This window comes from Haliaeetus albicilla, chromosome 8, assembly GCF_947461875.1.
Source record: "Haliaeetus albicilla chromosome 8, bHalAlb1.1, whole genome shotgun sequence".
Classification (NCBI taxonomy): Eukaryota; Metazoa; Chordata; class Aves; order Accipitriformes; family Accipitridae; genus Haliaeetus; species Haliaeetus albicilla.
In genome coordinates, this window is record NC_091490.1 from 34,674,088 (window position 1) to 34,691,235 (window position 17,148).

A 17,148-nucleotide genomic window follows, 5' to 3' on the forward strand; every position below is an offset into this window, starting at 1 on the left:
TTGAAAAAAACCCCTCCACTTTTCCTAACAGAAAGCAATGGACAAATTAAGTCAAAGCATTATAGCACCCTCTCGTGGTAGCCTGGAAAATCATGCTCTGCATAAGCAGCTGTTGTAGATCTTTACCTTCTTTAAAATTCATACAGCTCCCTGTGTGCTGCCCAGCATCAGGCTGCGCTCTTTCATACTCACCTGCTCCCTGCTGACAATGCAGTGCGTGTTTCAAAGCCTGCTTCCCTGCTCGGACATCACAAGGTGAGCTTTGTGTGGAGAAGGGAAGGTTAAAGAAAGTGGAAAAGCTGTCTAAGAGATTCCTTGTAGTCAAGTGGTGTTCTTGTTCAGGAACAAAATACCTACTGGCAATGCTTCACATGCTTCACACCTATCAGCTGCAATGTAGTTCTGTAACAGCTGATGCACAACAGAAAACATGCTACATAATCGCACCTGGGGATACCATTCCCCTGTGTAAAGCAAGAAAACTAGCACAGCTCACCTGAGTCTAAACAGCCTATAATTTTGTTGCCTTGAGGCATGCCAGTTTCCATAGCCCGCAAAGCAAGTGAGGATAATACCAGGGCTAAGTCCATCCACCTGTAGCTGAGCAGGTACTGAGAGGCCGGCTGAGCATTGTTCTAGAGCTAGGCTGCACCTAGAAGCAGTTATATGCTTTGCCTCCAACACTAACAAGGCACACAGAAAAAGGTATTGCACCTCTACTATCATGGTGCAAGCTTGCGTGTTGATGGCAAGACATACACCAAGTGTCTTATTCAAATTTAGCTTAACCATTTGACAAAAAAATAGATGGAAGCTATACAGACTTAGTCACATCAAAATAAGAAAGAATTAAAACTTCTGTACAAGACCACAGACAAGCTTAGCTTTGAGAGACTTAAGCGTGTGGCCTGTTTCAACTTCTCAAAGCATATCTGTACTTCTAACTAGGTGCTAAAGTGCAGGAATTACCACACAATTAAATGACTCTGATTTAGAGGGCAGTGCCCTATTTAAACATTTTAGCCCAAAAGAAGTTAAATATATTTAACTATCATGACCTAAAAAAAGAAACTGAAAAAAATTTCTGACAAAACGTTTTTAGTACTGTTATGACAAAAGCAAGAATTAAACCTGCTAGACTTCTGTTTCACAAGATAGCTATGTCAGGCTACTCAAATCATCATTTGAGCATCTACTGATATTGCACATCAATCCTAAGCCATAAAATGCACCTCTGGAAGAAAAAAATTATGAGAAGTGGGCTAGTTGTTCTTCTATAGTTCATATCAGACTCAAATTTATTACTCAAAAAAATAGATTGTTTCTTCTAACATGAAGAACCAGCTCCTTCCTCACAGCTATGTTGCAAACCTTAATATCCACATATTTTGAGATCCAGAAGAAAAAAAATAAAATATAACTTGAAATACTAGCACCACAAGACACTATATACCATTTTCCTGTTTATTCTAAGGATCATCTCTAGACAAAGCCTTTTTAGTCTGATAAAGTACCTCTGCTTTCTCTGTTTACTCTTGGAAATTAAAAAAAAAAAAAGAAAAGCTACAAATGAAAATTAAGTAAAACCAACAAATAACATCCTGAATAACAAGCATACAATTTGTGATTAGTGGAAAAGTATTTTGCTGTGCTTCACTGGGTAATTCAGCCAGAGCACAGGTTTCACACTTTTATCAATTACAAAAGCACTATTCATATCCCCCCCCCCAAGCTGAATACATCTCTCTGCCTCAAAAAAAAAAGAGGACAAAACCTACCAAACCCCCACTCATCCTCCTAGTCAGGAGAAAGCACAAGAATTCTCCAGGGCCTGCAGAGAGCTGGCTCTCACTATTTATGTATGTTACTGCCACAAATGCTAAAGCTCATTGTATCTTACTTAACGCCAATCCAGTCAGTAAAAAAGGAGGTTTGAAAACAAACCAGAATTGAGTGGTATCACCACAAAGTGATCAAAAAAACAACTTTCAGAGCATCTGTTTAAGGGCTTGCCTGTATCACAGCCTTTATGTTTTGATCAAGGTGCCATTCTAAGTGTAACTTTACCGAGACTCGACTCTATGAATATCAACAATATTCTAAGAGCACATGTGGGACATTCAGCAATTTAAAGTTCAAATTTTAAGAACTTGCTATTTTAACTTCAGTACCTTAAATCTGAGCCTGAGAGCCGCCAACTATTTGACAGAATTTTTTTATTTGCCAGTTTATAGATGAAAAAACTTAATTTGTAGTAGAAAAGGAACCACAAATCAGCTCTCGAACAAAGGACACTGTTTCTCTTTCCTTTGTACTGAAGTGAATGGTGGACATAAAGAAAGCTTTACAATTAAAACCTGTGTTCTAAGAAAAAACTGCAGTAAACACAAGCAGTGAGTAAGTCCATGCTTACGCAATCCAGCTCAGGACAGTATAAGCTTGAGCTCTGCTGCACCCAGTGACTTAATGGAGGAAGGAAGCTATGCCACTATTTCAAAAGATCTTCAAGGTTATTCAGATCTCTAAGGCGACTCTATTTCACTGTTCCTAGATGACATAACTTGTATCAATTTTGAAAAAGTTTGCATAAACAGACTTCTTTTATTCCTGAACAGTCACCATAGTTTCATTAATGGGCAAGTTCTGACATACTAGATTGCTGGACTGGAAATAACACTTTAAAATTATTTCTTTTTAAATCCCTTCAAGGCTAATCTAAATAATTTTTCTAGTTTTCTTCTATAATTAAGTAAGTGTCAGAGATACTAGCATAGCTGTATCTTGTCTCTGCTTCTGCTCTTGGCTCTTCTAAGCAGCAACACAAAATTGATATTCTCATCAGTTGCACAGCCTCCCACAGGTTTCTGAATAGCAGCAGTAAAACTGAACAGTCTTGTTAACTCTGTGACACTGCTGGTTAGCAAAATGAACCCTGAGCAGCAAAGGCTTTGAAATAATCTTGAGAAACTGAGTTGACCCTGTAAGCTAAGGAAGGCCTCATTATATTAATTTACACTCCAGCTTGGGTTTGAAGGGTTATCTTCACAATCCGGAGGCTACAAAATTAAAATGTACAAATATTTCCGGTTTTTGTCTAGAAAACAGATCCATGCTCTGTAAACACCTTTTAGACCCCTGATGTTTAGGGTAAATGTAGGAGGTAATACTAATCTACTTGGATATGACAATATTTAAACAAGCTTCTAGGCTAGGCCATGTTGGAGTGTACACAGATTTGTGATGAGGAAGTGTTTCTTCACTTTGCAATTCCTGTATGTTTTGGTGTGTCTACTGTACAGGCACACTACTCTCTACAGTCAACTTTTCCAAAAATTATGGGTCTAACTGAACATGGAATCTGGAAAACAGGAACGCTTCATGAACTCTGCTACATACTACCACCATAACAGCCAATACTAATATAATTTCTTTTAACCAGAAGCAAGCCTGACACCTGTTTCAAAATTAGCCATGGTGCTGAGCACACTTAACCTCCAACAAAAGTGATTATCGGTATCTTATGCCAACCCACTGTAAATCCCACAAGTGAACTCTAAAGAGTGTATATGTGTATTCACTATTCAATGGTGCTTGATTCTACCTCTAGTAAGAAGTGAACAGGAGGAGGAGGTCTTGTTGGTGAGTTTTTCCTTCTGAAAACAAACAGTCCTGCAAATTAACATTTGCTTGCGCTCCAGGAGCTTGGAACTCCTCATCTCTTTGTGCCTGGTATCAGTCACCAGCTATGTCAGCCCTGAGTTGGCCAAGCAGTTGGGCTAGATGATCATTTTAGGCCCCTTCCAACTGAAAAAGTCCATTCTATTCCAGTCTATGTGAGGAAATCCCCCAACTGGTATGCTGCCCATTACAGGGACATCGGTCAGTAATCTACTTCTAACATCTTATAGATCAGTTTAGAAGGCCCACCTATCTCATTCAACAATTATTAAATATACCCAAGATTTTATTTTAAAATATTATCTCCAAGGCTGAACAGTCAAAATACAATCTCCTGTGTACTGAAATGAACTATTAGGGAGAAGCTGCAAGATCATCTCTTACTCTTTTTTCTTCTTCCAGTCTTTCCTTATTCCCGTTCTTTCCTCTCCAGCATTATCTGTCTTTTTGGAGATACTCTTCTCCATAGTTCATCCTACATATCCTAGTTGAGATGCTGACAAGTAGGAACAGCAAAGACATACTTGATGCTTTGTTGTTGGGATTATCATAGGAGAAAGGAAGGAGAAATAGACTGGGAGGTGCATAGGGTCACAAATCCAGAACGTTCTCATCTTTCTATCCTCTAATTTGCTTCCTAATTTGACCCCAACAGCAGCAAGAGATAGCGCCTATGCCTTTGCCATGTATAGCTTATAGCAAGAAGCAGCTACTTCAGTGTCACTTTAGTATTAAATAACAAAAACAACAAAAAAACCCCACCAAACAAACCAGGGAAGAGCCCAAAATCCAAACCAGTAACATTAGCAAAGGATGAGGGAATGCAGAACTGTCCTACAGAAAATGAATTTTCATTCTCTGAAGAGCTACTTTTCTTACATAATTGTAGTCCCAATTCTCACATTACTATTATCATAGAATACTTTCAAATCAACATAAGTGAAGCTCCAAGTTTATTAATGCATGTAATTATTTTTAATAGAAGTATCATAGTAAGACTGAGATCCTAAGGACAACATTTGGGAGGGAAGGACAGGAGAATAGGAAAGGAATTTCTTGAAAAAGTTCAGTCTTAAAAGAAATATGTTTAAATGGACTTTAAAGAGCACTAGAAGATTGAAATAAAACCAGTTCAGTTCTCAGTGAAGTACTTCTGTGCATCTTTGTCTCCCCTTCAAAAAAGGCAAGTTATTTTTGGACTGTTTTTTGAAATTCCTGTGCTAATTTAGCTGATACTGAAAGCCACCTATTAAAAAGTTAACTTATACACAGTTGCAGATAAGCAATCATATTGGGAGATGCGCATGTCTTTATGGAAAGCCCTCAAAGCACATGAAACTTCCTAAGCAGATACGGGTAATATAACTAAGCTTTGTTGTTGTGGTTTACAGTGTTACCAACAGGAAGCCTCAATGGTTTTCTAACAGTCACTTATTCTAGAGAGAATAATCTCAATGGATAATACCAAGATCAGCCTTTAAAATAAAGTATTTCATAACCACAAAACCAGAGAAATGTCAGGGATGATGCAGTAATGGTGAGAGAACCATTACTTCAGACCCAGCAAGTCAACAGCGTTACCCCACTCAGCGCAAGCTTTTGTTTCTTTCCTGCTGTGTTGAGGGAAAGAGAGACTGCTGGTGGTTCAAACGACGACGAGAAATATTTCTTTACCAGTAAATACTCTTCTGAATGCTGTTAAGAACAAACCTGTATGCTTACTTTGTAGATTCACCTGCAAACCCAGTTAAGGGGCCATTTGCACTACAGCTACCAAGCTTTGCATCATTCATAATTACACACTGTTGAAAGAACTACTAACCGTTTGGCAAGCAGTGGTTTAGGATATCAGATTCTGAAACAGTTATAATGTAGGTGAGGTTTTAGTCTGTAGTCATCCATCCTTGACTTTCTGAAATACAACCAGGTGAAAATGAACTCAGCAAGTCACTAAATAAAACCTAACTGTATTAATTTAATAACTTTCACATGCATCCCTACTGGAATAAGTATAAACTGCTGTTTCTTCTTTTATATTAGTTGGATTTTAACATCGTTTCTTATGAGTGTGAACTAGTCAGCTGTCAGCAGTACTTAAAAGGCAGTTTAAGGATAATAAGTATTATTAATGGAAACATTAAATTGTGACAACTAAGAGAAATGGGCTAGAATAAATCACGCTAACTATCACCTAGCTTCATCTATAAAACAAAGATCTAAAAAGTATGATTTGACTTCAGCAAGGACTGGCCTGCTTTAAGAACAAACAAACATGACATGCTGAAGTAAGTAGGTCACAGAACAAGTCACTTCTGAACACCAGTGAAAACATGATTTCAAGCCTACTGTCCCAGAATCTGTAATCAGTACCAGCCATAAAATATTCCTGAGGCCAACCCTGCTACAGCACCTCTAGGAGATAGTCCAACTATCTTCCAACTCTAAGTATGTGAGCTGTCAGTCCCACTAGATTAAAAAAGATGATTTAAGCCACTTGTGACAATTTGCTTTTGTGTGCAATAGCTCATACGTTCACTTTCCACTGATTTGCTCACTTGGCCATGTCCCTATTTCCAAAAAAAATCCCGCAATTTTTTTTTTTGCAAAACATTGCACTTGCAAGCAATAGCAAGTTTGTGAAATATTGCTAGAACAACTTGTACCACACCATCTGCTGCATGGGGAGAACTGAGAAATCAGAGATCTGTCTGGGCTTTGAAATTTGATTTAAGTTAGTTCTGACTAACGTCTTTTGAAGTAACTTTATATCAGTCTTACCTTCTTCAGACTACGTTCCCCTGTCTATGCGAAAAGTACATAGGAAATATACTTACGCCAGGAATTATAACAGATTGGTAGTCTGTATTATATTGTCCCTCCCATCAAGTTGGTAGAGTCCTCTCATTTGCAAAATACAGTATGCAAAAATCCCAACTTAAGACAAGGTATAAAAATGAGTATTGAATGCAACTGAACCTGCAGGAATAACCTAGATATCACGGAGAATGATGCAATAGAGAACACATCTATAATTTCATGTTCTACAGGAGATGTTCCTCTAGACACTTAGCTGAACTACCTTTTATTCCCCAAATAATTAGTTAAGAGTTATTTACACATTAAGGTCCCACAAGATTTCTGATTTACAGTACAAAGAGTCAGGCACTGAATACAATGATTATATTCCATCTGCACAGGGCATTTACTGACAGGAAAGTCTGCGGGCAAGTAGCTCTGACCCGAGCTTGCTGCATTTCACTGGAATGAAAAATAAGGAACATTTTAGGCGGTCCACAAAGTGCAGTTGTTAAACTGACCCTATTTTCTCTCCTTCTTTCCATTTTCCTGCATCCAGCCCTTCAGTTTCACTGAATTTCAAAGGGATAGTGTTATTTATGCTTCTTCCTATTTTAGAATGTTTTTATCATGTGGCATAGCACTCCAACTGCCTTAGGGGAGCTTTAATGATAATTTTATTTTTAAAAGTATAGGCTTATCTTGCCTGACCTTGATACACATAGTAAAAGGTTGCTAAACTCCTCCTCTAGAAAACAAAACAGGGAACAAATGTCCTGTGCCTGCTGGATCAAAAGCTCAAGTGTGGCAGTCTTCCACTACCCCAAAAATATATCACCAAGGCAACTGTAGCAGTATTGCAAACAGGTATTGCAAAGGCTTCCCAGCCAGGATTTAAATAATCTGATTTTCCTGCAGAACCTTTTCTACAACACTCAGCAAGTCTTTTTGGAGATGAAAAGCATGCTAACACCATTCCAAAGAATATCTTGGTACAGTAGGCAGTTATCACTGCTCTTCAGAAAGAAAATTAGAGCATGTCATTGTTCAAAGGTCACACAAGGAACCAAGCAGAGCCCATGCAACTTGGAAGTTGTTGGTTGTCATCAGTTGTACCCCTTCCCTCAAACAAACTACTGGAAGGGTAAGTAGATAACCTACTTTACTGTTCTCTCCCCTATTCCTTCTCTGAAAGGGAAAGCAAGCTCATCCTGTAATGGCACCAAGTACTTCTTTTCTGGTTGCACTGGACTGTAAGAATTTGATCATAACTAGTGTTTGCTACAGCTTCTCCCTCTTGAGTTGTTGTCCCTGTGGTACTAGTCAATTCTGATGCAGTGTACGTGGGAACACAAGTGTTTTATAATCCTTCTGTTTACACTCTTTCTAGTACATTACTAGCAACCAACATGCTTGATGATCCATTGCTTGCTTTTATAAGTCACAGATTACGTGCTAGGAATGCTGGCAATGGGGCGCTTTGAAGGGCTCATTGCAAAAGGCTGCAAAATCCATGACTATCTTTTCTATCTTGGAGAACTCTGCTCCATGGCTAACAAATCACGCCAGTATATCTGCTTGCTTAGGACTTTTCTGCTCAACTTCACAGCAGTGCTCACAGAATTCAATACTATGGTGAGCTGAAACCCCCAGGAGTCTAGATGTCTGTTCTCATGATAGAATAGTGGGGTGCCACAATACAGATTTCCTTGTTCTTTCCATAAAACAGAAAACATCTTCAAATTCCTTGATTCTTCCAAAAATAAATCCTGAAGTAGGTAGTGCCTGTATACCTGTAGTGCTTCTCCTACACAACTGTAACACAGCAAACACACTTGGGACAAACTGGTTCAACTCAATCTCTCGATTTTTCAAGGACAACTACACTTCAAGTTAATTGCGTAAAAATGCTCTTCTCAGGTTTTCGGTAGCCTAGCATAAACGATTTTACACTTTATTGATTTGACACAAGCTATTCTTCAAAATCCTGTAGCAAAATGGGTCTGAGGCTGAACACATTGTTTACTTCCATCCTTTTCATAAACGATCCAGAAGAAGCAACCCCTCAAAATGAACTTTGGCAAGAGTACTGAGTAAGGTTCACATCACTCCTGGCACAGTATGGTATGAAATCTGCCAACATGAGCTGAGGCAGGGATTTATACCTGTAAGGGTCTAGCACAGTCAACAGGTTGTCTTCCTCCCATCAATGACTGTTATCAAGGAAAGCCAAGGAAGGTAGATAATCCAGGCTCATCCTTTGACGGGCTGGTTTAGTCGTTGGTCCAAGAGTGCTAGCCCATAATCTCGTGCTTTTTCCATCACTTTTCAGACACTGTGAATACATGTCCTAGAGACAGGATGGGAGGTTCAGGTTCAGAAAGAAATGACTAGTAAAGAGGAATCTGGATCAAGTCATATCACCAGCAACCACAGCGTCTCAGCAAAAGAAGCGTAGCACTTAAAGAAAGCTAGCAGAAAGCCAGGTTAAGTGAAACAGGAGAACAAGGTCAGTAAATGAAAAATAAGAACAGAAGCTGAGAGAAAAAAAATTCTCTCAGACCAGGGGAGTCAGGATCACAAGAAACAATTTCTCGGAGAAAGGAAGTGAACTTCAGATTGAGGAACACAACAAAAATCTTTGGATATTGCCCAAGACAAGTATTTAAATAGGTACCCAACTTTGACTAGCATTTGGTACAGATTATTAATAATGAGTTGTTCACTCACTTCTAGTAAAATGTGGATGGAATCAGGGAACAATTTAACACGGCTGAGGTATTCACCAAGACGGGATAGGAGTTTGAAGCCTGCCCTAAAACTCTTTGGATTGCCAAAAAACCCCACCCCTTTCACATAACCTAAAAGAATAAAAAGTTGTATCTTATTTTCAATAGACACATCTTCCTTTACAATCTGCAAAGAAAATAACAGAAGCAACAAAAACCTAAGTAAAATGATATCCATTACCTTACTGCTGAAGCAGATAACCCAAGCAATATAAACAGTAATTATTTTAAAAGACACAATCACTGTTATCAGAGAGAAATGTTCTTTTTATATGCCACTGAACAGTTTTATTCAGAGCGTGTCGGCTTTCCAGGCTCATTCTTGTTTCTAGGTCTAGGGAAGACAGAGCAGAAGGGCTGGCAGAGCGCATAATTTGTCTATTTGGGGTGTGTGCATGCTTAAGAAAGATTTTTCTCTCCATTTCCCTGCCACTACATGTAAATAATTCCCCCTACCTTCTACCTTTAAAATGTAGCAGGGCGGAGGGAGGAGCTAGAAGGATTTGTTCAGGATGCTGTACTAAATTACTACCAAAACGTGTAGCAATAAATGAAAAGATGCGCTTGAGTCAGTCTTAACTGTGTTATTCTGAAGTAATCGCATGTCCCCACGTGCTGTACCATAATTCCCACAAACATCCTTTCTGTCCTTGCCTTGTGAGAGCAAGAACCAAATAGCCATCTTGGTATCAAAACAGAAAAAGATGGACAGTTTGTCATTAGCAGGAGTGCTCTTGCCTGCTAAGTCACACTTAGCAGTCTACACAGCAATTTTGCTCTGCTGCTAAAGACTCAGACTTCAGCGTAGTGAAAGAAGTGGGGTACGTGCATAACTTCCAAGATCTGTTCCCAACATTGTGAATTTACATTATTTGTCTATTTTATAGTAATTCTTCTGCCAAAGTGCCTTTTAAAGTACAAAAATACAAAGATGACAGTTGATGATACTATGGTTGAAAGATGCAATAAAATAGTAATCCTTAGTTTTAGTCGTAGTAATAGCAGGTCAGGCATTTCAGCAAGCACAGAGTTCTGTTTTGGTTTTAAAGTTGATGCTACTCCCTGAACTCAAAAGCTGTGGTAACACTGAGATTTTAAGAACCAGATTTAGTGCTGCGCTGTTGTTTTGATAGCTATTTACGTGTCAGCAGTCACAGCAGATGATATTTACATTTAGACTGCTGGTTGCATGTTCCTTAATCTTTTTGCCTATGCTCATTCTATTGAGCAAAAGAAAATATGTATTGTCAGAAGCAGCCTTGCTCCATAAACACTGACATCTCTCTCCACCTAAAGCCAAACCAGCCAAGCTCTCCATAGCAGATTCAGTTCTTTAGGATTAGAGGTGCCTCCACGCACCTATTCTCAACATGCTTGTCAAGGCAGACAGGTTTCGGTTGATCGTACCTTCCAAAACTTGTGCATTGCATTAAGACGTTGCCAAATAGATATAATAAAAAACCACATAGTTACAAAGGGGGATCTGAAGTTGTGGGGTTCTCCTAAGAGAGATTATGGAAACTAATCATGTTGCATTAAACATTTCCAGTATCAGTTTACAGCAATAAGAATAGAAGTGGACAGGCAAAAACTTCAGCTGAGAATCGGATGGCAGCTGTAATACCCCAGTCAAAACAAAATCGTTTGCTCTGTCAGGAGCTATACAGCAACAGAGAATTACAGATCTAGACGGGCGAGTTATAAGCGCCTCAGTAAACAGAAAGACAAAGCACATGTAACGTTTACCTTTGTAAACAAAACCAGAGCTAGGAACCGCCGCCTTGACAGCTACCAAGCACTGCAAGTTTTGATTCCCGGTGGTGCCACCTCGCTTCTGCTGTGGAGGGCGGGCAGTCCCTCCCTGTCCCCAGCTCCGGGGGAAGTTTCTCCGGCCCCGAGCTCGCTGCCAGGCTGCGGGCTGGGCCGAGGCGAGCATCCCCCGGGACGCGGCGGCGGCAGGGGCTGCCCGGCTCTCCCCGCCTGCGAGAGGCGCCTCTCCTTCACCCCGCCAGCTCCCCCAGCTCTCCCCTCCCCCAGTGAAACCGACAACAACAAAAGAGGGAGGGAGGGCGGGAGGAAGGGAGATCTCGTCCCTTTCCCGGAGCCCCCCCACCCGACCCTCTAGCAGGGGGCGAGCGCAGGCGGGAGCCCCCCCTCCCCAGCCCCGGCCCCTCCCGCCCGGCCCGGCCCCTCACCGTGCTGGGTGAAGATATTGAAGCCTCCTCCCTCGGCGGTGCGCCCGGCCGCCTCCCGCCGGCGGCCCGCCGGCCTGGCCGCGCTGCTCCCCCGCAGTCCCCGCGGCTGCTGCTGGTGCTGAGGCGGCGGCTGGTGCTGGAGCCCGGCGCCCGGCTCCCCGACGCGGCCCACCTGCTGCCCCATCGCCGCGCTCCCGGCCGCGGCCCGCGCTCACATGCCGCCGCCGCTCCCCGGCCCGGCAGGCGGCCTCCCGCTCCTCCCCGCCCCCGGCGCGGCCCGGCGGCTCCCGCCCGCCTCGCCGCCCCCGCCGGCCCCCGCGGCGCTCCGGCCTGGGATCACGGACTCGCCCCCTCAGCCCCCGCCGCCATCTTAAACCACAGAGCGCCGGGAGAGAGGGGACAGAGCGGCTCCCGCAGCCACCTCCGGTCCTCCGAGGGAGGCCGCCCAGACCGCCCCCGGCACACGCGGTCGCGCAGTCACCCGCGCAGGGCCGCACGGGCGGCGTGGCCGTGGCGGGGACAGGCGCATCGGGGGAGCACCCACGGAGCCGGACCCCGGGTTGCTTGTCGGATTGCGCCCGCCGAAGGTCCCTCCATCTTGGCCGCGATTTGAGGCCCGGCACGGGCGACCCGACCGAAGGCCGCGGCCGTGGCCCCAAGGGCTGCCCTGCTCATGGCGAAGCGGAGCCCCGGCCCCGGCCCCAAGGCTGCCCCGCTCATGGCGAAGCGGAGCCCCGGCCCCGGCCCCGGCCCCAAGGCTGCCCTGCTCATGGCGAAGCGGAGCCCCGGCCCCGTGAACACGCTTTCCCTGTAGGCCAAAGCCGCGCTGCTTCGCCTACGAACCCACGCAGGCGTGAGGTGTGAAGCCAAGGGCCGCGTACCGGGCCGCAGAAGGGAGCAGCAGTGGGCCTGTTTTCCTCCTCCGCAGCTCACCGGGCCCCAGGCGAGCTCCCTGGGCTCCTGCTGGGACTTGCTCTCCTGGCCGAGGGCGTGGAGGAAGAGGAAGGCATGCTGTGTGAATAACATCAGGCATGTTGGTGGCCAGGCATGGTTGGCAGCAGCGTCTTGTCATCGGGTGGCTGAACGTACACTCTGTTCTGTAGCGAACTGGTACACTGTTAAATATTAGCATAAGGCTCTCCAGTTCAAGGGAGAAGGGAAGAGGTTTCGTTTCACTTTGAAAGACAATGGTGTTTGTTGCAGTTGAGAGGACCCAGGCATTTGGAAGTATTTTGCTTTCCATGCTAGCTACTATTTCAGCAATGCTTTGGCAGTGTTGCTTCATCGTGGATGAACCACAATGCTGCTGATCTCAGATGCCCTCACCACATCACTGAGAACTGACATGACAGTGACAAATTGGCTTGGTAACATTCAGAGCCAGCCAGCTTCCGAGGAGCCACAGCAACCTGTGGCCAGACCAACCTTTGTGTGGCTGTGCTGGGGTGGGAAGGTGAGAAGCTCCTCTCTGAGCTCCATGAAAGTCAGTGTTCTTGCGTGAAACTCCTAGCAACAGGAATTCTAAAGTCATATTCTACCTTCCCAGGGTCATGAGGTGCTACTGAAATGCTGTCCACACTGTCACATGCACTCAAACTGCACCCTGCTGCAATAATAATTCTGCTTAAAATAGGGGTGGCTCATCCAGCTGGGCTGGTGTGTATGCTGACACAGGCTGGAGTAAATGGGAGTGAGGAGCACGTGGAGCCAGAAATGCCTTAACTCACTAAATTAATGGACTAAGAACATTGGGGAGATCAGGAATTACAGACAGACTTGCTAATAACACACAACAAAACTGTTCTTAAAATAGTGCTGGCAACATCTGGAGTGTGGCATGGGGTACTCATTGCCAAGTCCGGGACTTTGTATGGGCATGGTTATGTGTATATGAGCAGAGGATGTCTCTGCAGGATGGACAGTCCCAGGCAGAACTGGCCCTTGTGGGTAAACTCTGCAGTGGAGATATTTCCTGGTCTCATTCTAGCTAGAATTTGCAGGGTTTGGCATTTATAAATGGTTTGCCTTGTAAACAAAATATATGTTCTCTGGAGACTGTAGAAAGACAACAAACATAGAACTCCCTCGTGCCATTTGCAGTTGCCATGTAGGAGAGAACCACTATAAAAATCAACAGAAATACTATTTTTCTTTCCTAATGCCTTTTACTTGCTGATCCTAAAAAAACTATCCAGAGGAAGGCCATTAGCATTTTAAAAGAAGATGCCAGTGTCAAGAGACTATTATACCTAAGTGCACTAAAGAGAATTGGGTTTAAACACTGTTCTTAATTCCTCAGACCTCATGAAATCCCTCATTCTCTCTACCAGCAGCTTGTGCACATGTAGCAGTTCACTGTGGGTTATGTTAATGTCCGACTGCACGGAACTTGTCTGACACACAGAAATGTCTTAACTGGTGGTGCCACCTCGCTCTGGGAATGGAGTTAGGCAGGAGCTTTCTAAACAGGCCTGTTGCAAGGGGAAGAAGGCTGCAGCATGGCTACCATTTGCTGTTGTATAACAGTATTTTAAAATCATGCTGTACCCTATTAAAAAAGCTTCAAAACCAGTGCCCCAGCCATTCCTGGTTGTGTGCTAAACAAGCCCTACCCTCAGACTGTACCCCACTTGGTCTTCCTAACAACTTTGTTTATATGGTATTGTATAAACAGGGGATGCTGAGCCCTGGTTGGTGACTGCTCTTCTAGAGTGCCTGCTAGAAGAGCAATGGGGATATAAACAAGAAACTCCCCAAACTGAAAATGACTCTGTGCTACTGAGTCACAGATGACACTGAGCCACACTGTTCCTTATTGTTAAAATGGGGGCTAATTAAGTATTTACTTCACAGAGTGTCATGGTTATTAACCATGCAAAGATTACAAAGTGCTTTGAAGAGGTAAAATCTTTATCAGTGCTACCTATTATTATCAGCTGTGATGTTATCAGCCTCATGTGGTATCAGGAATAGGTTGTTTTTCAGAAGGTAATTTCTTTTGAAGAGGTCTGGCACCGTGCATTAATGAGGCATCAGTAACAGTTGACTGTCTTCCTGGTGATTTTAGGCTTCCAGTCAATCTGCCGTCTCATGAGCTGTTTGAGTAAGGGATAAAAAGGACCAAGGAACAAAGGCAGCACTGAGGTTACAGTAATGTGCCTGATGAGAAATGTGATATTTCTAGAAATGCTTCTGAACTTACTTTAAATATTCACCATATATCCATTTCTTGAAGCTTCTTCTAAGCACTGACAATGCATTGCTCCACATCCACAACGTGCTCCAAAAATCACACAATCAAATAATTGCAGGCTGAGCAGTCTTATGCGCTCTGCATTACATGTCACGAGCATGCTGCTGTCATCTGCCTGAAGTACGGATTCTGTGCCAGAAGAAGCCTGTGGACAAATTGGAGACTCCTGAGCCTAACTAAGTGTTGAGTCAACTGGGCAGTTTCTGTTTGTAACTTACGAAAAATTAACTACCAGTACTCCATCGGTGGCTTGAAAATTAATTCTAGGAGTAATCTTTGCTCTTCTTCCAGCTCATGTACCTTCTGCATATCAAAGCTACACAGAGAAACAGATTTGTGTTAAACATTTGGCTGGTGTGTAGGACACGGATGGTATTAGTTAAGGTATTTGTTAAGTGCCTAGAACAACAGAGGCCTGACTGAGGCATTTGGAGAGTTCTCAAGAGGAAGGGATACATGTCCATAACATGTCAGGATTTTTATGCTTTTATTGCAATACCAGAACAAGTTGTGGAGCTCAGGACAGCCATAACTCCCCTGGAATGTCTGCAAAGGCAATGTGTAATGTCCACTAGATGGCCCGCGGCATTGCTGCTCAGTGTCCCTCTAACACCCCAGACTTCACCTGTGTGAAAACCAGGCAGCCACCTCTTAGCCTTAATGGAGGGATTCTTGGGAAAGGCATTAACAACAACAACAACAACAACAAGATTTAAAAATCTGAAAAAGGCTTTTTGACACAAGGTTAGTTACTCTGCAATAAACACTGAAAGCTTGTAAGTGCTGAGCCATTTCAAAGGAGAATGTTGTTTCTTGGTGCAACACGTACAAGCACTCACCCTTTCATGTCTGATTGACAGCTCTTAAAATGTGCTGTCTGCACATATCTTTCATGGCACAATAGGTAGTATTTCAGTGTTAAAAGTTATTTTGAATCATTACTATGATTTAAATTAGGATTTATGTACAGTGCATGCAAGATAGGTTGTGGTACTCATGTGCCTGTTCAATGGGAGTCTATGAACAAAAGCTTTCTGGGGAAGCATGGTTTTCTAACAGACTTTGCCCAACAGCGCAGAAGGGTTCACGTGCAGCCCTTGACAGATGAATTTTCCTGTTAATAACTCTTCTTTCTTCCACCATAGCCGAAATAAAAACTCCACACACACACCCTCCCCCAAATGCTACATCCCACCACGCAACTCAGCACTTTCCTCAGTGCTACCAACCTTTTGTTATCTCTTTGATGCTGCTTCAGCATTATCCTCATTCAAACCACTCATCTGACACTGCCAGCTACTAGTCTAAACATAGACGCCTACCAGGAGAGCAAGCAAATGAAGGGCTCTGTGCCAAGGGAGGAAAGGGCCTGGGTGTATGGTGTTGTAGTGGAAAAGATGAGTGTATCTGTGTGTAGGGACAGCCAGCTTGCTACAGCGTCTCAGGTATCCCTTTTCTTCTTTTATTTGGTCCTGTGGTTTTGTGTTAGGTGTACTATGTAACTAACCACCATCATGCATCATAACTGTGTGGCTGGTCCTTGTGTACATGTCTATTAACTGTAAACAGCAACACATTAACTGTGCTGAGGTTTTGCAAGAATTATACCCTTCATGGTATAGCCCATAACCTTTTCACAACCTCCGTCAGAGTAAAGCCAGAGGTGGGGAGACATGGAATAAGCAGATGATAGGACTTCTTCAGTAATTGTTTTCCTGTCTGATATGTTTCTGTAAATACTACAGCTGCACCACCCTCCCCAAGCATCTGTTTAAGGCACAAAAGGTTGCAGAAGGGTATGCTAATAAGAACATTAAGAATGTTGGTTGTTTGCCTTTTTCCATGGAAAATGTTGCCTCTACTAAACAAAAATGATGACAAGTCTCTGCATCTGCTGGGAATTGCAAATTAGTACTCAGCTTGCACAGTGTGGTCACTGGTAAAGTACATTTGCTGAGGTATTATGAGGTCCCTCGACAACGCTGGTGATGATTCAGGCTTTTAGGCATTTGTTTGCAGGTGGGTCAATAGGAGTGTTTTGCCACCAGAGTTCCAGGGTTGACTTAATTCATGTTTAGGAGCCTAATTTTTGTGGTTCCTAATTTGAAACCTTACTAGCTCATTGGACAGCGAGGGGGTTCTGTAGTTTGCAGATGGAAGCTTTTCTTCCTGTGTTTTCTTTTTTCTCTCCCTGAGAGGTTTGTAGCCAGAGAGCTGACATTTAGATAAGGGATAGCAAACGCTTCAGAGCACAATACTATACTGTGGTACCTCCATCAATGCCTCTGAGACTGACCTCATCCCACCTTAGATTCCTCTGGTGACTACTGTACTGTATTCGAATTAGAATGACCACCATGATAGTCCAAAACAAAATAAAGGCTACATTAGCCAGAAAAAAAATATCCTTATCTTGTTTTTCTAAGACGTGCAGCTA

At 43.1% G+C, this 17,148-nt stretch overlaps 1 protein-coding gene across 1 annotated transcript in view; it reads right to left on the reverse strand.

Annotated features, from left to right (window-relative positions):
• Positions 1-11,796, reverse strand: part of ABL2 (ABL proto-oncogene 2, non-receptor tyrosine kinase) — a 50,049-nt gene extending 38,253 nt beyond the window's left edge. The window contains exon 1 of the mRNA XM_069789687.1: positions 11,459-11,796. Coding sequence (XP_069645788.1) covers positions 11,459-11,642 — 184 coding nt within the window. The 5' untranslated portion in view covers positions 11,643-11,796. The remainder of the gene's footprint in view (positions 1-11,458) is intronic.
• Positions 11,797-17,148: the final 5,352 nt, after the last annotated feature.